Raw genomic sequence first — 23,956 nt, forward strand, 5'->3', positions numbered from 1 at the left:
TCAGGGGAACAATTCCCTAAACTGGCTGGGAAGTTTATCCCAGATGTGTGTTTCACTGGTGAGTGGTTAGAAGAGAAGAGGAAGTAATTATCTGCTTTGCAGTTCTGTGCAACTTTAGGGGTATGATATTTTTATTTCAATCTTGATCTAATCTTCTAATGTGTTGATGTATCTGGCAGCAGGAGTCCCTCTACTAATACTCTTTATATTGTGACTCCAGAACAATACTGATTGTTTTTTGCTGTAGTCCTACGCTGAATTTTTTTTCACTCCCATTCAAGAATTGCACAATTGTGCATTTTCTTACAAAACCAATTACAAAAAATCAGCAGGCATTGATCAACACAGACTGACCAAATAGAAGGTTTTGACTATTCCACACCAAATATTGCTTATGATAGTCATTTATATTTGTATATATTACAAAAAGACAAGACAACTAAAAGTTGCTTTAGTTCCAATAAAATATAGAAACTTGTATTTTATTCATGGTGTGGTAGAATTTCTCTGCATCTTATAACCTGCTCAAAAAATTGGCCTTGTCTCTCCGCTCTTCAACTATTTCATAACAGGCAGCAGTGTAATGAGGGATTCACATTATAGTAAAACTAATTAAGTGTGTGTGTGTGTGTGTGTGTGTATAAACACTAGTTTTACAATTTACATTTACTAGTATGTTATGCAGTATTATAAATAATTAATAATCTGTGTATCAAACAAAATTCAAGTACATCATGTGACACGTTATCCTTTCTTTTTATTTTTGCTAACTTGTAAAATTCAGTAAATCACAATGGGTCTCCTGATCGTTAGTGCAAATTAGTGAAGTTCTATTGCTTAGGTTTTTAATAAAATTTAACAATATTTAAACAATAGTGAAATGTTTGTATTACTACCTAATTGCTAGCACATGATGATATATTGCTTTTCATGTTACTATTAATATTTCACATTGTTTCATTCCAAGATGCATTTACACTGGAACAGGTGAAGAGAAGAGCTACTAGGATGGTCAGGGAGATGGAGGGGCTATATTATGAGAAGAGACTGGAAGGGGTTGGCTTGTTTACTCTAACAAAAAGAAGGCTGAGAGAGGATATGATTGCTTTCTTATAAAACATGTTAGGAGGATAAATACTAGGGAGAGTGAAGAGCTATTTAAGATGAAGGACAATGTTGGTATAAGAACAAATGACTATAAACTGGCCATGAACAAATTCAAGACAGAAATTAGAAGATTTCTAAACATTAGCAGGGTAAAATTATGAACAGCCCCCCAGTAGGGGTTTTGAGGGCAAACAATTAAATTACTTTTAAGAGAGCTGAACAGACTTATGAATGCAATTGTTTGATAGGGTTGTCTGATTTTTAGGAGGCAGAGCTCAAAAGTCTTGTCGTTCACTTCTGGCTTATGTTTTATGTTTTAGGGTTTCAGCTAGCCATCTGCAGGTGTCAGGAAGGGTTTTCCCTGTAATATCTATATCCTTCCTCTGAAGCATCAGGGATGGCAACAACTGGAGATGGAACATTGGATAGAGAGAGCCAGGGCTCTGAGGTGACACTGAGCATTCTTTCTCTGGCTGGTTCTTGCTCATGTGCTTGGAGCCTGATTGCCATATATGAGGTTGGGAAGGAATTTTCCCCCAGGTCAGATTGACAGTGACCTTGGAGGTTTTTCACCTTCCTTTGCAGTGTGTGGCTGCACGTCTCGTGCCAGGATTATTTGGGTATGTTTTAGTTAACCATTTCCCTGCCATTATTGGGGTCTCAGGTGCTTTTGTACTTCAGTCCCTTCTATTCTCTGCTTGAGGCAGATAATAGTCTGGTCTCCTGTGGATTGTAAGACTTTGGTCTAATTTTGTTTTTTGAGTTTAATGTGAGGGTACTGGATCATGTTGGTGGCCTGTGATGTACAGGAGGTCAGACTAGATGATCTGGTCAGCCCTAAACTCTGATTCTGTGATCCTGAATACTTAAAATGTCATCCCTGTTCTGGTCCATCCAGGGTCCAGTTTGTGAGGTGCCAAGCACCCTCAGCTCCCATTAATATCAGTAAGAGCTGGTGGTCCTCAGCACTTTACAAAATCATGCCCTTTTTTCCCTTGATATTATTCCTCAGATCTCCCATGTATTTTCTGAAGCTTTCTAATTTTGATCTCCATGCCAGTAGTATACCATCTTGTTTGGGGTTTTTTTTTTTTGGACCCATATATATTTGCCTATTTACAAATTAAACCCTATCAGCCATGTGTCTTTTGTGTCTGTAAAGCATCTTGTATGCTTGTGGCACAGTACCTAGTAATTAGAAATAATAAACTGTCCTTTGTGTAATCAGATCATTTGTGTATGCGTATACTTAACTGTGATTGCTGGAGCTGTACTGGATAGATAATAGAGGTCAACCATAGTAATTATACAGCCTCTCCCTTCTTTTAAATGGATGGATGTTCATTACTTTCAGAATTACCAGTCTTATTGTACCTCTGATCCCTCCAGCTCTCTTCAAGTGCATCCTCCTCAGGTCTTCAGCTTTAAGCTGTCACTTCTCTTATGGAGGAATCACTTGATATTACCACTTTCAGACCAGGCCCTGGCCTGCAATCCCATCTGATCAACCATAATTACCTCAGCAGTCCTGACTTATTTTCAGTACTTTCAGTTCTTTTTCACTCAGGGAGCAATGCCAGCTATTAGCCAAAAAACCTTCTTTAAGTAAAGTAGTATTTATTTAAAACAAAACTATAAGAGAAAGAGATCTTAAAACAATAAAACAGACTATATAATGTCAAGCTTATCAGGTATCTATCTTCCACGTGGGAAGTGTGATAGGTCTAAGCCAGTGGTTCTTAACCTATTTACCATTGTGGGCCGCATCTACACAATATATATACTACCTGTATGGCCCTGAGGATGTCACATGGGACACAGCTATGTGCTGATTGGGCTGCAGGTTGAGAACCACTGGCTAAGCTTTTTATAGACCCCCTGAGACTGCTAGTCCTGGGTCACAATCTCTTCCCTTAACTCACAACCAATTCAGTCACCATGGCTTCAGGGAGTGTCACTTAAAAACTTGCCCAGTCCTTTGATCACCTCCCTTCTCAGATAATAGGTCACATTTTTAATGTCTATAGCCCTTTGATCTGTTAGCTCCCAGCACTGACAAACTAGGTTTACGACTTGTTAAAAGACAGGATATATAGGATCCTCATTATCTTTCAAGTGTGTGTGGAGATGTTTCATTGTGTTGCCTTCCTGCTGGTTTTTTGAACAGCTCCCCATTAAGTCTTAATAACTCATTGGAACTATACAGTAACTTCATCTCATAAAATTATTATATATCAGCTCCATTTTTGCCACAATTACATATCTTTACTACTTGTGTAGTATGTGTGCTTAATTCATGGGTAGGATGGCCCTGACTCTGCTGTCTTTGTTTGGATACTAGGTGAACACACATTCTTCTTGTTTTGGACACTCAGAAAATGAAGTCCTCAATGTTGTTAAATCACAGCTAGCTACATGAGGGGATTAATGATTGCTGTTGGTATTTAGATCCACATTCTACAGATTAATCCAGCAAATAAGATCACTCTGAGTCTGATGTGCAGCTGTATGTGACTGTGACCTGCTCTACACTGCCACCGGCAGCACATTATGTAGCTTGCGTATCTCCCGTCAATGTAGTGACGTTGTCATGCCATGGCGTCTTCACTGTGTTGCATCGATGGGAGATGCCCTCTGGTCAACACAGCCTTACTCCTCTCGGGAAGATGGATTAATGACGTCGATCAGAGAGCACTTCTGGGATCGATCCCTGCTGCCTCGGCAGTGAAGACATATCCACAAAGTACTTCGACATAACTCCCATCTGCTTGACTGGAGACTGTCTGGAAGACTTAATAGCTAGACAGAGGTTTTGGAAAAAAGAGAGCTAAATTTTAGGCCATATATTGTCTTCAGCCTGCATATATGTCTCCTCTTATGCACACAGACCAAGTGAACTGCATGGCCCTTAGTGAGCGTTAGTGTCCTGGGAATTGTAGCTATATTGTAAAGAAGCAAGTTTCTGGTTCTTTGATGTATGTTTGCCTTAAAGGTAATGTTTGTGTGAGAACAACACCATTAAGAGGTAGCAATTAATTAAAAGTTGTTCCATGGCCCAACTGTTAAAACATGCCTTTGCAGCAGTTAAGTGGTACACTAATAACACACTGTAGGGAATCCCTGTATTTTCAGTAAAAAAGGAAGTTGGGATAAAGATATATAATTAAAGATTGCAAGTTCTAGTTTCACTGCTTGTTTGGTTATCAAAAAATGGTGATTGAGATAATTGGCTAGAGAAATTTATTAGGAATTAATCAAATCAAATTTTTCTCTTAGCCTGTGATTTCATCATGTGAGTGTTTTAACCCTTTTAATCATGAGTGTTTGTAGTTGCTGTTTTAGTAAGAGGTTGTTTTGCTAACGGGGGAGAGAATTTTGAATGGGTTAAATTAAAACCATTACATACTAACCAGGAGATATAATGCATGTGAGCAAATCTTCCCTCTCCACCCACAGTATATTATGCTGTCAAATATAATAAACAAAAAAGAGTAGGTCCTCACTAATTCATACTAATGACATAAAAAAAGCCATCAATTTTTATTTTGTGGTTTAGCAAATGTGGCTTAGCAAAATTCTTCTTCCTATGTACAGAACAGAATTATATTACATAATGAAGTTATTTATTGATGAATACACTTAAACACTTCTGCATTAATTAAAATGAAAGCTAGTTGTTTCAAAAATGTAATACTAAAGAGTTTCAAAAGCATAGTACTAAATAGTTACACATTTTAGATGCTTAAAATATGATTGTTAATGTGATGGGAGAAAGTTTTAGATTTATCTTTGTAATAAACTTAGATATCTTAGTCTTGCACCAAGGCAAAGTCAATTTTGAGCCCTATTGTAAGGAGAGTTCTTTGCAGTTTGAACAACAACTCTAAATAAAAGGAAAACCCACTTAAGTAATAACTGTATTTATATAGTTACAGAAAGAATGTTTAATATCCTTTTAATAAGAAAGGGTATAGGGTTGTCAAATTACTTTGCTGTGCTTCCGTTACTCAACATTAAAAATAACCATTATTTTTTTATTTTACTACTACTCTGTGCATTCATTTGTTTACAAGGGACCTTGTGGTTGGGTTAAATAAAAAAGCTTGGAGAAGCATTCTAGTCCATGATTGCATGGGAGCTGTCTTTTAAACACAGTTCTTAGATGATCACTCTTCAACTGTTTTTAAAACATTTTTGGTACACATCCTTTGCTTTTTCATGTTCTGCCCTCCCTACACCCCAAGGAGGGAAGGGCGGGGAGTGACATACCAATACATTCCGTAGAAAAGAAGCTTTTTATACAAACTAGGAATATATTTTAAGTGTGCTGCGTGGGGCTATAGGCAACCCCAGATGATTAACTAACTGCATCTGAGGAAGTGAGCTGAAGCTCACAAAAGCTTATGCCTGCTGAAATTAAATTTGTTAGTCTTTAAAGTGCTACAGAATTCTCGTTGTTTTTGCTGTATATAGACTAACACGGGTACCTCTCTGGAACTCTCCTAGATGATTAGTTGGTTTGTTATATGATGTGACTTAATCCTTGTATACTTCTTAGAAAAGCTGCTCCACTATAATTTCCATCTCGGCTTCCTTTTTGAAGGAGCCTTTTTTCTTGATCCTACATCGTTTCACAGTATTGTTGTATACCAGAGTTCTGGTACTGACCATGTTGTCACCCATCAACGTGCTGATATATCAAAATTTAAATTCCTGGCTCTCACTGACATTCCCTGTCTCCTCAGCAACCTTCTGCAGTTCACCACGGGTCACCTGAATGTGTTGGCTATAGCATGTGACTCTTTTACTTGTGCTAGACATTGTGCTTATTTAAAAATAATTTTAAAACAAATCTACAAAGCTTCATTGCACCAATGTAATGTGGAGTGCAGATTAATTTTATTGTGCTAAAGCTCAGGCATTTTCTTTTCCTCAACTCTCAAACTCTAAGGATCCTTGTATGTTCATGTAGAATGTTCAACTCTGAAATTATGTTTCTCTTTTGTGTTGCAAATACACTGCTCTTTGGTGTTTGTTCTTAGGAATCTTTCTGTTTCAAACTGTCCACTTGATTTATGGGAGAAGACTGGATCATTCATTTTGTTTAATTTTAGCTAAATCCACTGATATCTCCTGAATGATAGGTATAGAAAAGATACAGTTTATGTCTGTCTGGCATCCTCAGTCTGCCTCATGGTTCCTTCTAATAAACTGTTTAATCCCTCACAAAGCTTCACTGCAGAATGTTGGACAGCACACTCATCCAGTACCCTGTTCCTGCATTTGAAAGCAAGATAGATGTCTGTTCTAAATGGTGGTATTAAAAGGGCAAACCATTCAGAAACTTTACCTCCACATTTATAGGGAATGATGATGGCAGATTTAGAGGCAGCATATCTGGGCTAAGGGACTGCGAACAGGTCTGAGAACCATTCTACTGAGTTCTAGTCATACTTTGCCACTGACTTGTTTTGTTTCATTTAACCCTTCTACCTTAGTTATGCCATTTGTAGAATGGGGATAATAATACCTTTTATAAAAGCACTTTGAGATCTACAAATGAAAGCACTATATAAATTCAAATGATTATTAATTTATTGAACCACTTGGTACCTCAGTTTCCCCACCTGCAAAATGTGAATAGTACCATTTTTACAAGGATGTTGAAAATGAATTAGATAGTATTTGTACAGAGCTTTAATGAGACAAAGCACTAATATTAGGAGGATGCTTCCTCACTAGGAAAGAGTCTTGGTTTTTGTGTCACATTGTCAGGTAACATTCAAAATCAATTAGATTTTTTTAAATTCAAAGTGCATTAGAGATACATCCTAAGAAATGAATGACCATATCATCCTGTTTTCAAGACCTAATTGGGAGGCCTAACTTCCCTCTGCCAGGATTCTTATTGAAGAGTGATGTATTATTTTGTACCCCTTGTCTCCATGCTTTTAGGTACCATTTCAGTTATAGAAAGACAAAGTGCAGATGCATGAAATTCTTGCACAGCAAGCTTGAATGGAACCTGGGAGTCTATTTCAAGCTCCCTAGACTACCTGAGTCTCATAATCATTGAGCTCTTTTTCTGGTTATTACATTCAGTGTTTGGTGTTAAAAACAAGTGTGTACTAAAATGCAAGAAGTATCTTGGTGTGTGATGTATTTTTTAAAAAATAGAAGAGTTCTGTCCCAAAAAAGCACTATAAAACTAAGCTACCATCAAGCATGCTTATTTTAATCTACTTTTGTATCTTTTACATGTAGATCCTTATTCACTTCATTTTTGTAGCTCTCAGATTTTTGACTGTGGTTCAGCAAAGATGATGCTTTTGTTCGTGACAAATTTATATGTGTCTTATAGACCAGAGAATCTTAAAAGAACTATTTCTGAAGGACTAAGGCCTGGTCTATTCTGCCGTTGATGGGAGATAAACAAACTACATATTGTAGCTTGCGTATTTCCTGTTGACTTATTTATGTTGCCACACCGCAGCGTCTTCACTGAGCTGTGTCGACTGGAGATGCCCTCTGGTTGACGCAGCCTTACTCTTTTCAGCAGGGGTGGATTAATGGCATCGACCAGAGAGCACTTCCGGGATAGATTGAGCAGGTCTCCACAGCCCACTCAGTCGATCCTGCTGCATCGATCCCTGGGTAGACATATCCTAAAATAAAAATTAAACTTAGTTCTGGGTTTGGGGACTAATTAGTTAATGGGAACGATCAACCTGAAAAATCACATTTGTATCTCAAAAGAATTTATTTACAATTGTTACAAGAAACATCTAACAATATAACAGAAAAAGATCAGTGTGGAAACAAAGCATATTCTTTCAGATTGACTTTGTGAATTTAACAGCACTCTGTGTAATCAATTTCATAGTTATCCTTGTATAGTGAATTACTCAGTTTCCATTTTTGTTTGTGAATTTTTCATGTGACAAGAAGAATAAGAAAAACATTTTAAAAAAATGTATGAAAATAGACAGGATGGGTGTTCTGCCAGAAACTGCTCTTAACATTTTAAAAAATTGATTAGATTTTATGTTGTTAGTGTCCCTTTAAACCAAAAATAGGTTGCAGCTTGATTACCTAGACATCAACTAGATTTACAGTGACCAAGTGAGCTCAAGGAATAATCCCTAACTAATTAGTCATGATTAACTGGTAATGGTTTGTTTCTTAGTTACTGTATTGAGGTACAGCCATAGACAAATAACTGCTGCAAATTGGCCAATAATAAATAGCAGAATAACTGATTTTGTGAATAAGTAGGTGTTGTACAGTGTGTTTTTGTGATTAACAGTTGCATTTTTTTCCTCTCAGTGTTGGCTAGTATAGCCTATCGTAGTTGAAAAATTGAATGTTTCCTGGTGGTTAGCAAATGAGTAACTGCATCGGCCACACTCTGATGGCTTTATAGTACAGGTTATAGAGCTCCTGCTCTTTTCTAATTGTGAGCTGTCTGGTCTAAGTATGAATGAGTAAATATTCTAGACCATGGCTTCCATTCATAATGAGCTCATTCATAATAGAGCTGTGCTTTTAATTCACTGGTGTGTGTCTGTAGATGTTTATCTTTCAAACACTATATCTGTTAACCCTCAGACTGCTAAAGTTTTCCAGGTTTGCTAGCCATATAAATGTTAAAGATGGTCTCTGTTGCTGCTAAAATTACGAACTTTGATTCTTATCTGATTTATTAGGGATTGAGGTGGAGGGGGCACACTAAAAAAAATAAATGTTGCATCCTTGGATGAGTCAATTTGGCATGCTTTATTGAACTTTTCTTCCCTTAGTTCAACAATCTACAACAGCAAAGAAGTAGTGGCCAAGATATTTGGCAATACAGACTTCTGTGACCTCTGACTCTGTTTCTAGCCTACTTCGCTTCCTCTGCCAGAGACTGAACAAACTGAGTGGTTCACTCCTCTTTTAATTTTTTGGCTGACTTCTTTAATAGTTCTCCTACTGCTGTGCCACACATTATAGAAAGAATGTGTCCTTCCTCACCCTTTGAAAACAAAACAAAGTTTCCCAGGAAATGGATCTCTATTTGTGTGTCCTATGGAGGAGGTTAGGATGTCCTCCAATCACATGTACCTCTGTCTAAAGTTGTCTCTGGCTGACTCAGTGCCCACTCCATTTAGTAGTTTCACTGGGGTAAACAGCATATCCAAGTTTTTATGTCGTCCGTCTGTCAGTCAGAAAGCTATCTTTTCAATAATGTATCTTATTGTACATATTGGAAAATAAGCCAGGACTAACACATTGTTTTGAGACTAAAATTGAAGAATGCTGTAAATGCATGGAATATAGAATAATCCAGTTACAATGGCATGTCTCCGTAAATTAAAATCCAGTAAATAGTCCAGTGTTTCTGTTCATCTTTGGATGGAGAATAAGCATAGAAAACTTCCAACTTAAAGATGAATGTTGAGATATTAAGAAAAATAAACATAACGTAGATATCCAGTCCTCTGAAGAAGACCATAATAAAAATCAGCATTTGGATTTCCAAATATTACAACTTCTGACATTTTAAATTATAGCAGCATGCCAGCTCCGCTATAGGGTAAGATTAAAAACTTCTATGTTTAAAAGTCAACTTTGAGTGCTCTAAAATCTGCACTAGTTAGTAGTGGTCTAAAATCTGCCTTCTAATGTGGTAAGGGGTAGGGTTAATGGCCTAAATTTGGGGTCATTTGACCAAGGAGTTCCTGACATATAGCCCTCGCTACAAAACAGCTTTTCTTAAGGTTGACAGATTCTACCAGTGGGGTGCTCCTCCCCCGAAAACCTAGGGATAAAAACATGGCTCTGATATGCTCAAAATGGTCTGTCGCTTAACATTTATCCAGTTCGTGCTTGGCATCTACTAGCCCTTTGCCAGGAGCAACATTGAAAACAATGTTAAAAGAAGAGTTTGGCTCTGTTAAGGTGTACTCTAGATGAGTATGTGCTTCACATGCCTAACAGATTACGCTGTGCATGTGCAAACTGAGTGCCCATCAGTTTTGCTAGCGAGCCATGACTCACAAGACCTGTCTCTCTCAAGGGACTATCGACACTGTAAACCCTCAATAAAGATTGGGAAGCAGGGGCAAGGAGTACGTATATTGCTACAATCTGCCTCTTTCAGAGTTTTTTTTTTATTTTGGGCAAATGTAATCTGAGTACAGCAAAAAATTCAGATGGCATTCAAACTATTTTTAAAAAGAAATTACATGTGAGTGCTTGCTGAGGGGAGGGGAAATTAGGAGGTGGGTAGGAGATTTGGGGCTGCAGCGAAGGGAGGGGGAATTGTGGGGGAGGGGGATCAATGGGGATGGGTCGTAGGGGATAGGAGAGGAGGCTTGGAGGCTCAGGCCAGAAGGACAGGATGGCAGTTAGAGCGAGTAGGAGGTGAGGAGTGGAAAACTGCGAGGGGTGACATGGAGGTGAGTGGAAGGGCAAGTGGGAGGGTTATGGGGCACAGGGCACCTATCTATCCCCTCCCATGTGTGTGCTAGGATCTGGGGGAGGTCCCTTCCCCTCTAAGGTATCTGAGCCTCTCTCCCTGCTCTCTATGTGAGCCAGGATCTGGGGGACCCTCTTCCCTCTGAAGGGGTCTGAGCCCTTCCTCTGCCCCTCATGTGAGCCAGCATCTGGGAAGCTTTGCCCCCCCTGGAGGGGGACCTGAGAACAGGCATGAACCAAGAAAACACGCCTGATACAGGGCTGAGAAGTTGAGAATGGGCATGCTTGATGGATATCACAGGTTCTCAAGAACTGTAGAGGGGACGACACACACCCATATAGAGGAAGGGAGCAATTCATGTATCTTATAGCTATTGTTTCAGGCTGTATTCATCTCTTTGAGGTGTTTTTGTTCATCTGAGACACCACACTGAGATTAATGGACCCTTTTGAGACATGCCCGAGTAGGTCCATAACACATGTTTGCACTCTGCCTTTGCGCAGTACTGAAAAGGATCGATCTACAACTGCTTTACGCTCAAACACTAGCCTACTTCACCAAAATAACATTGTTTCCTAAATGTTATGACCCTTTCACCATTGTGCATGCACTGCCATCTAACAATGTATTTTCACTTACTCTTCATTACACCCACAGATCACACTCATCTCCCACCTAACTGCTGACAATAGCTATGGCAAGGTAACCCCTGTGCTCTGCTACTGACAACCTACATAACATAATGCTGAAATGAGGCATACTGAATCTCTCAAGGAACATAAGCCCCTCTTTCATTTGATCACACGGGATTAGGGGGGGGCGCGCCCCCCCCCACGCCTCTGAAATGGCATAAGCCCCCATATCACCTCACATCACAGTCACAACTCTGCCAAACTGCTCCCTACTAATCCCTCCATCCTTCAATACAGCTACACCTAACACAGTAAATGCAGGTAATTCCCAGTGTTCATTGCCAGGAGCGGTGGGGCTGAATTAAGATTGTGCAGGCGTGTATCTTAACTCTTAATTTCCTGGTTTTTAACAGCTTGTGGTTTGATGAACTTGATGTTCTGGCTGATTCTGGAAAGACTTAAGCAGTGCTCTATAGTTAGTGTGGCCTCTAGATTTAAGAATTCTTCTTTGCCTTTTCCTTCTCCTTGTACATGATTTGTATCTTTTTCATATCTTAGCTCCTTTTTCATTTGATTAATCTGAGATTCATAATAATCAATTAGACTAAGAAACTGTTGATCCAAGAGAGACTTTGGGGCTTGCTTGCAAAACTGGGAGAACATTTTGTTCTGTGTGGCAACTCGCTGTGCTCTTCCATCCCAACCTTGTGGAGCTCCTTCTGCAAACGTGCAATAGTCTCTTCCTGTTCATGCAACTTTTCCTTTTTCTGATGGTACTTTGTCTGTGAAGCTTGCTGATCTTTCTGAGATACCACCAGGCAACCGTATCTCTGTGGTAATGAAGTTGTCTTTTTCAGTGAATTCTTTTTAGATCAGTGGTGCCTGGGTGTGTTATTTTTCTGGGTTAGAGATCTGTTAGCACTTCTATTACAAATCATGATTTCTGGAGAATTGCAGTTTTTCTTGCTGATCCCTAAATTTAGGAACAGATGGTTGATCTGACCCTCACTTTGCCAGTGTTAATTCAGACCCTAGTAGCTTCGCAACATCAATGGCCTATTTTCATAGAGAACTTTTTAATTGCTAGTATAAAAGTTGATAGTCTAATCTTGGATATTTTCAAGAGGCACTTCAGGAAGTGAAACTAATTTCTTGACATGTAGAAACAATGTGGTTGTTCCATGTCCATTTTAAAAGCCTGCTCGTTTGCAGAAAATACCAAGTGGAACTTCATTAATGTGTGATTGTACTTTAAAAAGAAAATTTATTTTCATTGTAAAAGTAGCTACTCCAGTACCATAGACAGAAAATCAATTATAAATTTTTGCTAGTGCAGCTAAAATATTATCTTCAACAGCTAATTCATTTTTGTTGTTCTACAATCACTCACTTCCTTTTGTTTGTAATTCATTTGTTGATGTGGATGGAAATTCTTATATTGAAACCTAGTGCTCTAGGTGTGTGTAATGCTGCTTTGGCCCCCAGCCTCTGCTTTTCTGCCATTCATCATGCTGGTACAGCTGTATAGCAATGTCAGCTGTTTAACACTTTTTAGATCATTTACCATTTAAGTAGGGCCCTAATTCAGGAGACAATTGAAATGTGTTTAAATTCATCCCTACTTAGGAAAGCATTTAAATATATGCCTAAGTTTAAGCATATGCTTTCTTCCATGACCTCCTTTTCTCAGGCTTTCTCAAGGCTTACTTTTGCTCCAATTTAAGTCAACAAGAATTTTATTATTGACTTTGAGAGCAAAATCCGGTACTTAATCTCACTTGTAAAGTGTGAGGAAGTAGAGGGACTCTTGGCAACCTACATAGCCAGGATAGAAGCATATCTCCTATGCATCATTACATCTGTCAAGATCCAGGCATTCTTAAATTGCCTCTTTTGCATTTGAAGTAAATTGTGCTACTTCTGCCTTCACTACTGAGGTAGCTTTGTCACGAAGGGCTCAATTCTGTAAAGTGCTGAAGACACTTAAGCACTTGAGTATTCTTGTTGACTTCAGCACATCCTGCTTTTTGTTGCTTTTATTATGTTATATCCTTTCCTTTCCTTCCGTTTTTTGCTGGATCCCTCATTGGTTTTCCAACCATACACTTCTTTGTTCCACTCACTTATCCAAATAAATATAAGTTGAAAACTGAGTGGTTGTACATTTCCGTTGATGTTAATAGGCTGTATAGTTCATTGGGGTTGGTTTTTTTTGTTGGTTGGTTTTGACCATGGGCACCATGGGGCTGTTGTATGCTACTGAGTCATTTTTCCTCTTTCCTTTTCATCCCCCACCAACTTTTCTGAGAAGTTGAATCACAAATTGGTTTCATTTTTCTTTAGAGGAGTCACCTCCTCATTCCTTGTGGGAGCAGCACTGGATGCCACCCCTTCCCGTGTTTGGCCTCAATAGCCAAATTGGGATCCTTGGACAGCCTATTGTCAGCAGTTCTCTAGGTCCCCAACCCTAATCCATCTGGATGATAGGGAGACCCAAGCTTCTCCTCCCCAGCATCAAGAGGAAACATTTGAGGAGCAGGAGTCCAGGGCAAATGAGACATGGTTCTTAGATGATTTGTGGGGCTAGAGTCTTCCTGCTGTGTGGAGGTATAACACATACTATTAAATAGTAGAAAAGTTTCCACTAGAACTACTTACCTCCAAAAGTGGACAAGATTTGGCCTCTGGCATGAACTCCACAATGCAGCTCCTGAATCTCCCTGCTTCCTGTCATTTGGGAGTACCTGCTACAGCTTAAGAAATAAGGACTGAGTGTCAGTTCCATCAATATTCACCTGGTGGCTCTAATAGCCTTTCATATTACTATTGAGGGATCCTCTCTCTTTGCTTACTCCACAGCCATGAGATTTATGAAAAACTTGGGGAATCTTTTCCCACAGATAAAGATTCCTACTCCGGGTTGGGACCTGAATTTGTTCTCAAAAGCCTCACAGAACACCCAGTTGAATAAATAGCTTCTAAACGCCTCTTTTACGCTGTTTACCTATGGTGGCATTTTTTTGGGGGGTCCTCTTACTGTTTTGTTTTTTATTTGAAGTGTGCCCTTCACCCTGCTCCCTGGTATCAGCTCATGTGGTCTCTCTTGACTCTGAGACATTGACTCCGGTGCCCTTTGAGAGGCTACTGAGACCTGCTCTTCCTGGGGCTGAGATATTGCAATAGTCTTTGCTGATCTTGGAGCAACCATCTCTCTTGGTATAGACTACATCAGGAGCTTATGCTGTCAAGAGACCTTTTGTATCTCTTGTTGTGACTGTTGCCTCTCATTCAAGGCAAGAGCTCTTGTCTGGCACCAATGCAGGTACTTCATGCCTCAGCTTCAGTACTTTCTAATGTAGCCCCACTGCTGCCTTCCCTGGTAGCTCAATCAACCTCTGCATTTATGCCAACAATGATTTCTCTTACGACATCAGCAGCAACAAAGCCTTCAGTGCTTCCCTTGATGCCTGGCATCCAAGACAGATGAAGCCCTGCACACATTAAAAGATTCTAGAGCTGTTCTGAAATCCTTAGGGCTCTCTATCTTCTACAAGAAGGATCAAATCTTCAGCAGCAGCTAAGGTAGCAGCTTTTCCCCTTTTGACAGCTCAACCAGTCTAAGAGGACATAGTTATCTTTGGTGACTCTTGCCTTCTCATTTTCATCAAATAGATGAGGCCTAGGCCTCAAAACAACAGGTTTGACTGCTCTGTCAAGGACTGTGTACTTAGCAACCTGGATTCTGCTTGCCCCTTCCCTCCCTTTCTGGACAGGTTATCCCACTTCCCACATGCATGGTAGGCCATAATGTCAGACAACTAGGTGCTAAACATGGTAGAATAGGGTTATACCCTGCAGTTTCTCCCTATCCCACCCTCCTTCTTGTCCCTTTTCAGGGACCCCTCTCACAAGCCTAAAACATCAAGTGCAGATTCTACATTCTTTGGGTTTGGTAGAAAAATTGCTGTAGCTTCATCAAGGAAGAGGTTTCTATTCTCAATATTTCCTAACGTCCAAGGCCAGAGCAGGTCTCAGATCCATACTAAACCTTCAGAACTTAAACAAATACATCAAGAAGCTGAAGTTCTACATGGTATCCCGTCCTTGATTCAGAACGCTGGTATGTTGTTGTCAGCTTGCAGGATGCCTACTTACATGTGGCAATCCATCCTAACCACAGAAGGTTCCTAAAGTCCATGATAGATCACGATCAGTGCCAATTCACTGTTCTGCCCTGTGGTCTGTCATTGTCACTGAGGGTTCTTACCACATATATGGCCATAGTAGTAGCCTACTTTCAACACAAGGATATTCAGATGTATCCTTACCTGAATGATTGGTTGGTTCAAGGTCATTCCAAGCAATATGTAGAGATTGCTATTTATCAAACTCTCTGATTGTTCAGTGTTTTAAGCCTGAAAATAAATAAAAAAAAAGTCAACATTATCTCCCATACAGAGAATAGAGTTAGTTGGAGTGACTCTGGATTCCACTATCTCCAGAGTTGTCCTATCCCTTCCCACGTTCCAGGCTATTCAGGACATCTGTGGATCCCTCAAAGATCACTCAGTATCTACTGTGAGGAATTGCCTTAGGTTTCTGGGCCACATGATGACCGATCATTCCAGACTGCACGTCAGAGCAATGCAAGCTAGGCTCAGCTCAGTCTGTCACCCCCAAATTCAGCACTAGATTGGTAGATGAACCAGGACAATATATGTTGTGGAGTCCCATTCGCTCCCTCTACTTGATCCATGGCTCTGGTAAAGGATGCTTTAACCATGGGGTGGAGAGCTCATCAGGACATCTTCAAAGCCCAGGGGCTTTGGTCTCCCTAAGAAGCAAAATCTTAAACTAAGAGACATTTTCTATACATGCCAACATTTCCTATCTCATGTATGTGGCAAGATTCTCCAGGTATTCATTGACAGCATCACAGAGGTGTTTTACATGAACAGGCAAGGAGTGCCAGATCAAACAGAGTTTGCCAGGAGGCAACCAAATTGTAGAATTTCTGCATTCAGAACTCTATAGCTTTCAGGGATCTCACTTATAGATAATTCATAATGCTCTGGCACACCATTTGAGCAGATCTTTCATCTCAAACAACAGATGGTCACTCAGTTCAGACATCCTGGCTATGAAGGGGAGATTTTGTATAGGGGGATTTCTGAAGGTGTACCTATTTGCAACCCCACAGAACAGGAAATGTCCCCAATTTTGCTCCAGGGCAGGTCATAGCCTTGGGTCAATTTCAGTTGCATTTCTTCTTTCCTGTAGTAAGGTCTTACTATATGCTTACCTGTTAGTGCCCCTAATTCCCAGGGTCATCCTCAAGCTAAAACAATGTAGCTCCAACCTGGCTGAGACAAGTATTGTATTCTGAGCTCTGTCAGCTATCCACAAGGGAACTTCTGCTTCTTCCAATAGTGAAGGACTTGATCGCACAGAATCATGGGCATGTGCTGCACCAAAATTTTCAGATGCTGCATCTCAGATGGTTCATCAGTGGTTAGATGTGGAAAAGGCACATTGCTTTATGGCAGTCCAAGATGTCCTACTTAATAGCTGGAAGCCTTCTACAAGGGCCACTTACCTGTATAAGTGGAAATGTTTCTCTTTCTGGGCAATTACCTGCAGCCTGTCACCTTGACACATGTTGATTCAAAAAATTTTAAACTATCTCTTGCACATCAAGCAATCCAGGCTGTCCCTCAGTTCTCTCAGGGTTCATTTGGCTGCAATTTCAATATTTCATCCTAAAATCAATAGTAAAACTGGGTTCACTAATCCTATCAAAACCAGGTTTCTTAAAAGTCTAGATAGATATTCCCTTCTGTCCCTGGTCACCCAGTGGCCACTGGGACTTTAAATTTAGCGTAGTCTGCTCTTATGAGGCCCCCCTTCTAGTATCTTGCATGTTTTTGCATCTCTCCTGTTGACCAGCCAGGAGAGTGGGGGAATTGCAGGTGCTTTTCATTGATATGTAGTGCACTGTTTTTTGTAAGGGCAACATCTAGCTCAAACCTCATCCTAAATGTCTGCCAAAGGTGGTTTCCAGTTTCCACCTTAATCAACCTGTATACTTACCCTTTTTTTCCCAAAGCCTCACAAGGGTGAACAAAAGTTGCACATCCTAGATGTGCATCAAGCTTTGTTTTTTTTTATTTGAATAGAACAAAACCTTTTAGAGTCTCTATCCAGTTATTGATTTCCTACGCAGAATGCTTAAAAGGTTACCCAAATATGACTCACATCCTCAAAATGGATTATCAGTTGCATCTCTGTCTTATATATCAGTGAGCAGGATGCTACCTGGAAGGTTGACAGCGCACACTAGCAGAGCATATGAAGCTTCAGCAGCATTTGTGGGGCACATCCCTGTTACGACCACTTACAGAGCAGTGATATGCTCTTCTGTCCACACATTTAATAGTCACCATGCTCTTATCACTGTCCCTGGCTACTGCTAGGGAAAACTCCCTGACGCTGATGCACAAGATGCGTGCATGCTTGCAGCATAATGGACATATGCAATGTGTCTTGAACAACAAGAAGGTAAGTAACTGTTTTTAATTATAAGGTTGCTCCTAACAGAAGTCTTATCTGCTTTGCTTGGTTTCCAACTACATATTAATTTATTGTTGTTTTCTTATACACGACACATTAAAAATAACACAAGAAAGCTTGTTGCATGTAGCCTGAGAGCGTGGTGCATATGTGTAATCATCTACATATAGAATGTCTCATCTTTGTGCACGGGGTATCCTTAGCTGGGGCACAAGTGTAATTAAATCTTCTAATGATAATGATTTGCAGCTGACCCTCTCTTTACAGCTTGTAGATGTGCTACATGATGGAACATGGATATTTAGGCTAACCTAAGATCTTTCTTTGGGGGGGGAAAAATAGAGCTGTTTGTTGGGATTTACATTTTGAAAGGTTTACCCAAAAAGCTTTTAATTATTAAAAAAAAATCTCTTATGTTCATGGCCTCTTCTTACAGAGAGGTTTTGAGCTGAAAAATGTAACTACAAATACAGGCAGCAAAAAAAGAAAAATAGCCGAGCATAAGATGTGTGTTTAATATGAAGGAAGCTGAGGTAACCTTGCATTAAAATACACTGTCAATCATCTACATATTGAATGTCTCATCTTTGTTCAGGGAGTGTCCTTAGCCAGAGCACAAGTGTAATTAAATCTTCTATGATAATGATTTGCAGCTGACCCTCTCTTTATTGGGTCATCCTATTAGAATAATAAACCACTCCCTGCTGAGAGACATTGTTACTGGCAGACAAGAGAGAGAGAGACTGCAGTCAACCCTTGGACTGATGACTAGGAAAACATTGATTGGGCTGGTGGTGCTTTCAGAGTCTAAAAGAAGTCCTTTATTGCTCTTGCTACAGAGTAAGCAGGACTTCTGAGAGACTATTTGGAAGGGGATCAGGATTGTTGGTGCAACTATATGTGGTCACTTCTGGTGCTTCTTTACTACATAAGAATACTAAACAGGAGTAGTTGGTGTGTTATAATGCACAGAATTGTCCCTATTGGCTTTGTATTTACTGTCCTATTGGTATCTGGTTATGGTGCATTTAAGACTTGGTTCATATAGACAGTGGTTCCCAACCTGTCACCCGGGGACCAAAAGTGGCCTGTGGGGTCTTTCAAAGTGGCCCACCGCTCCCCCCTTGCTGGCTGCAGAAGGGAGCTGCTTCCTAAGGACCCAGGCAGAGTGCTTTGCTGCGGGGCTACAAGACCAGTGTAGGCTCCTTGCTGCAGCCAGGGGAACGGGAGATCAGCACTCACCTGGAGCCAGAGGGAGGGGAGCACTGATCTCCTGTCCCCCTGGCTGCAGAAGAGAGCCATTCTATAAGTACCCAGGTGGAACACAAGGGACTACAGGACATGTGATGTTTCCCTGCTGCTGCCAGGGGGATGGGAGATCAGCAAGGAGGCAGCCTCCTTGCTGAATTCCTTCTGTCTGGTTGCAGTGGGGGGAAGGAGCGGGCTGCTGGCAGAGCAACTGGGACCCACCATGCTTGAGGAGAGGGGCGGGACTCTAAAAATCAATGCCTTCGCAGGCCACCCACCTTGACTTAGCTGCCAGGCCAAGTGCTTCAGTGTGTAGTGACAGTCACTCATCTACGCTAGTGCTTTGTCTGTCAGTGTGTGACATACTGTAAGTAATTTGTAGGTGTAAAATAGTGAATGTAAAAATGAGCACAGTAGCATCAAAATGTTTACTTTAAATATGTAGTGGTTTGTAGTCCTTAATGGTGTATCAGTCAATACATTTTATGAGTTGATAGACTGGTGCCCCTTCAGGGTTGTAAAAATGATACTTGTGGCCCTCGAGCCAAAAAGGTTGGGAACCACTGATATAGACTTTAAGGCTAGAGGGGACTATCATGATCATCTAGTCTGCCCTCCTGCACATTGCAGGCCACAGAACCTTGCCCATCCACTCCCATAATAGACCCATAACTTCTGTCTGAGTTCCTGAAGTCCTCAAATCATGATTTAAAGATGTCAAGTTACAGAGAATCCACTAGTTTAAACCTGCAAGTGACCTGTGCCCCATGCTACAGAGGAAGGCGAAAAATCCCCATCTGCATCGCTGCAACATTTTCAGTACTTCTTAGCATGTATGTAGCTCTATTTGCCACTCTAGAAATGTCACTGTATGTCCAGAAAGAATATCTCCCGTTCAGTTATTTATCTATGGTGCAGCAACAGGAGCAGGCGGCATTTGCAGCACAAGAACAGTTGAAATATGGAATATCATTGCATAGAAAAACATTTACAAAAACAAGTAGGCCAAGATTTTCAAAAGTGATTGGTGATTTGGATGCATTATGTTTGAGTTTTCTACTTTTTGGTACCTTAACAGGGTCTTAGAAAGAACTGAGTGCCCACTCTCTGAAAACCATAAGGTGTTTCAGATTGGGCACTCAGAAATGGAGGAACCCAAAATCACTAGCCACTTTTGAAAATCTTAGCTCTATTCATTTAGGAAACAATAATGGCATGGTTTTCCATTTTAGTTTAGTATTCAGAAAAAATATTTTTTCTGTTAACTTACCTTTATAAATACAAGTTTATTTTTTAAACAGTCAGTTGAACTAGCTTTTCATTTATCTTAAAAATTTTTAAATGTTGGATTTATATATTACTTGAGTCACCTAATTCATCTCTGATGTAACTCCACTGGACCTAGGAGTAATAATGCAGTTCAGCTTTCTATTGTTGTTTTTTTTCCTTTTTTTGAAAATGCTACAGGTAATGTAGAGCAGGTATAGAAATATACTTAAAGGTTCTAGCTATGATATTTTGTTATTTTTAGAGGAATTTTTTCTGACATGCTTTTCCTCTCCATATGCTTTAACTGTACTACAGCTGTTCAGCATGTGGGGGAAGAAAAAAGGGAAGGGATACAGGGACCTGAATGTCAGAAAAGCAGTATTACTACATTGTCTTTCCTGACCTCTGCTGTGACTACAGACTGATTTCTTGTGATGTCAGGGGGCAGAACATCAGGTGAGAAGGAACCTGACCGCAAGAGTGGGAAAACAGCCAAACATTTTTTGTCAGTTTCTACTAAGTTACTTTGCATAAGTTTGTGAGCTGTACTTGGCAAGCCCAGGAGTAAATGGCAATGTAGACCATTTTCTTACCAAATCCCATTTTTTAAAATGAAACAAACTGAGATGTATAAGTGCCAGAAGTAATCCGTTTGAGGGACTTAGTCACCCAACTCACATAGACTTTCAGTGGAAGCTAAGTGACTAACTCCCTCATGCCTTCTGAAAATTCCAGCCTGATCTAATATACTGTACAATAGTGAAACTCTTGTATAAAGTTGCATTGGAGAAATAAGTAACACAGATATAAAGTGTGGGATTTATGAAGCAAAATTGAAATTTTGAATTGTATATCATGCTTTCTGGCATTAGAGGGAAATCCAGTTTATTAACGCCTAATTGCCTATTTGGTGTATTCAAACCCCCATAAAAAAAAAAAAATCAGCCAACAAAACCACACCACACACACACCTGGGAAAAGAACTCTCTGGCTTCTTAGTGTTTTAAGATGAGATTTCTCAGGCCTGATACATCACAGTTAAATTGAAATATTTAGTAAAAACATAATCCTGAAGAGAAACTTCATGGGTTGATTGCAAAATCCCATCAGAAAACTTTTAAAGTAGAAGCTCATGTAGCTTAAAATAGACAGATTTTTATTATGTTAATTAAAAGTTTCTCCAGAAATTTGGCTACGTTGAGTTCTATAGGTAAAGTACATATGTTATGTATTTAGTCATTCTTTTTTTGTTATGTTTCTTACCAAGAAACATCAATGGTATCTATGGTTGGTATCAATCCTGCCATCTCATATATTATTGGGTGAAGCATATTGGTTTTGGGTAAGGTAACAGGTGGCTAGTCACGTTCATTATTTTAAATAGGCAAGAAACTGAGCTTTACATTTATGTATTCATTCAGCTCTTCACTTCCAAAGATGGTCTGCAAATATTGATAGTCTAAATGACTGAACGTGGCTCTGCATTGAATTCGTTGCCTGAAATATTCCTTTGTAAAGCATGTCGGGTCAGATTCTGCCCCCTAAATTGACAGGGCTGCATTGGGTCTAAGTGAGTGTAGTACTTGGCCCCTAACAAGTGTGCAGACCAGAAATGTTTCCAAGGCTGTGACTAGAATACTGATCACTACGCAAATGATGAGTGCACTTACAATTTGAAATTAACAAATCTTGAATTAAACACATTGATTGCTTTAACTCTTTAGATTTCGAATGTTTAGTCTTTTGTAACAAACCCAGCTCTTGACTCTCGTAAACTGCTTTTTAGCATATCATTTATAAAGTGCTCTACTTCATATGAGTGGTGCATCGAGGCCTAAATCCAGGCTGTTATCAGTCTGTCTTACATATGTGTATGCCCCCCATTTTACTGTAGTATGAGCGGTTTGCTTTTATTTTAATGTACATATAACCACAACACCCCTGTGAGGTGGAAGAGTACTATATCCCTATCCCCATTTTATTGATGGGAAACTGAGGCACAGAGAACTATGACTTGTCCAAGGTCAAACAAGAAGTCTGTTCAGTTATTTTATAAGTCAAAATGTATATAAATATAGAATTTCAGCATAAAGCTTGGAATGTTAAGAGGAAAATCTTGTCCTCTCCCCTGCAAATGTGGAGTGGAACCAGTGCAGTTCTACTATTTGGGAGTGCAAGCACCCTCTATTTAATGCTGTGAACTTCAGAGACTGGGTTGAAGTAGCTTCCACACAGGAACTCTGCAACTGCTGCATAGTCTGGTGAGGAAGAGGGGGGTAGAGGAGGTAGGAAGGATTTCTCCATTCCCCCTTGTGCATTTCTCTAGTGCTCAAAGAGGAAGGATGGTTAAAGCGGTAATTTGGGACTTCCCTATTCACTTTCTCCACACCATTCATACCCCCTTAGTTGTCTCCTTTTTAAAATGAACATTTCAAGTCTTTTTAATCTCTCCTTATATGGAAGCTATTTCATACATCTGATAGTTTTTATTGCTCTTCTCTGTATCCTTTTCCAATTCTAATATATCTCTTTTTGAGATGGGTCAACCAGAACTGCATGCAGTGTTCAAGGTGTGGGCATACCATGGATTTATATAGTGGTATTATATAGTGGTATGACTGTCACTTCTGAGAGTTCAGCCTCGTCTGGGTTAATAGTCTACGTCCAGCAGAAACACCAGACAAAAGAATGATCTTCAGCCTATCTGGGTTTAGCTTCCTCCTAGGAGGAAGCCGTTGACTATAATAGCCTATTCTAAAGCCTAGCAATGGGCCTACAGATGAGGCCAGGTCTACCCTCCCACAGAGAGGCTCGTGCAGACTGCATTTTTCAGACAGCTCTGTGGTTCTTGCCAGGCTTCTTGCAGCATGTGGGAGTGGCCAGTCTACTCTTCTTCCCAGCCAGACTCCAGTTACTGGGCTTTCCTTCCCTAGCCTAACACCTAGCACAGGTGTAGTAGGGTGAAGTTAACTGAGCGCTGCTCTTTAACCCCTTCCTGTCCAGTGCAGAGTTTATATACCCCATAAAACCTTCCTTTGCAAAATAATCATAAAAAATAGTTTTTTAATTTCCATTGAATGGAGAAAAGGGGGAGGTGGATGTGACGGGATCCCCCAGGGGGCAGCTTGGAAACTGTGGGACCACTGAGCCCTCTGGGCTCTCTCTCACACTGTGGTGCTGTATCCTTTGCTGCAAACCTCTGGCAGGCACAGCACTTGCACAGACATTCACAGGCAGAGACACACCCAACTGAGTTACATGAAGGCTTTCCCTAGCCACTCATGGACCAGCAGTAGAGAGGCACCAGCCAACTCCCCCAGTTTTCCAGCACTGTATCCCAGAATTATACCGTCTGCTGCTCCCTCAATGTGACGAGGATATGCACAAACCCTTGTTAACCGAGCTAAGATTTCCCCAGCACTTCAACCAAGACACACTGTTTTAAGGTAAAATATAAAACAGATTTATTAACTACAGAAAGATAGATTTTAAGTGATTATAAGTGGTAGGCATAAAAGATCAGAGAAGGTTACTTTAAGAAATCAAAGTAAAATTTGCAGTTTAAGTTCTTATAAACTAAAGATTTAAATCAAGCAATGTCTCACCCTGACAGATGGTACAGTCAGGTATACATCCTTAGTACACAGTCCTGCAACTGCATTCCAGCCCA

At 40.1% G+C, this 23,956-nt stretch overlaps 1 protein-coding gene across 4 annotated transcripts in view; it reads left to right on the plus strand.

The window, feature by feature from the left end:
• Positions 1–23,956, plus strand: part of MED27 (mediator complex subunit 27) — a 175,744-nt gene that overhangs the window by 79,170 nt on the left and 72,618 nt on the right. The window contains exon 4 of one of the 4 annotated variants that reach the window (XM_067541946.1): positions 3,449–3,561. The exons of the other annotated variants lie outside the window; for them this stretch is intronic. Within the exon in view, the coding sequence (XP_067398047.1) occupies positions 3,449–3,452 (4 nt within the window). The 3' untranslated portion in view covers positions 3,453–3,561. Of the gene's footprint in view, positions 1–3,448; positions 3,562–23,956 lie in introns of those variants that run through there. 4 annotated transcript variants of the gene reach the window in all.

The sequence above is a fragment of the Emydura macquarii genome, unplaced genomic scaffold (assembly GCF_026122565.2).
Source record: "Emydura macquarii macquarii isolate MOO-44397 ecotype Brisbane River unplaced genomic scaffold, CSIRO-AGI_Emac_v2 contig_691, whole genome shotgun sequence".
Taxonomy (NCBI): Eukaryota; Metazoa; Chordata; order Testudines; family Chelidae; genus Emydura; species Emydura macquarii.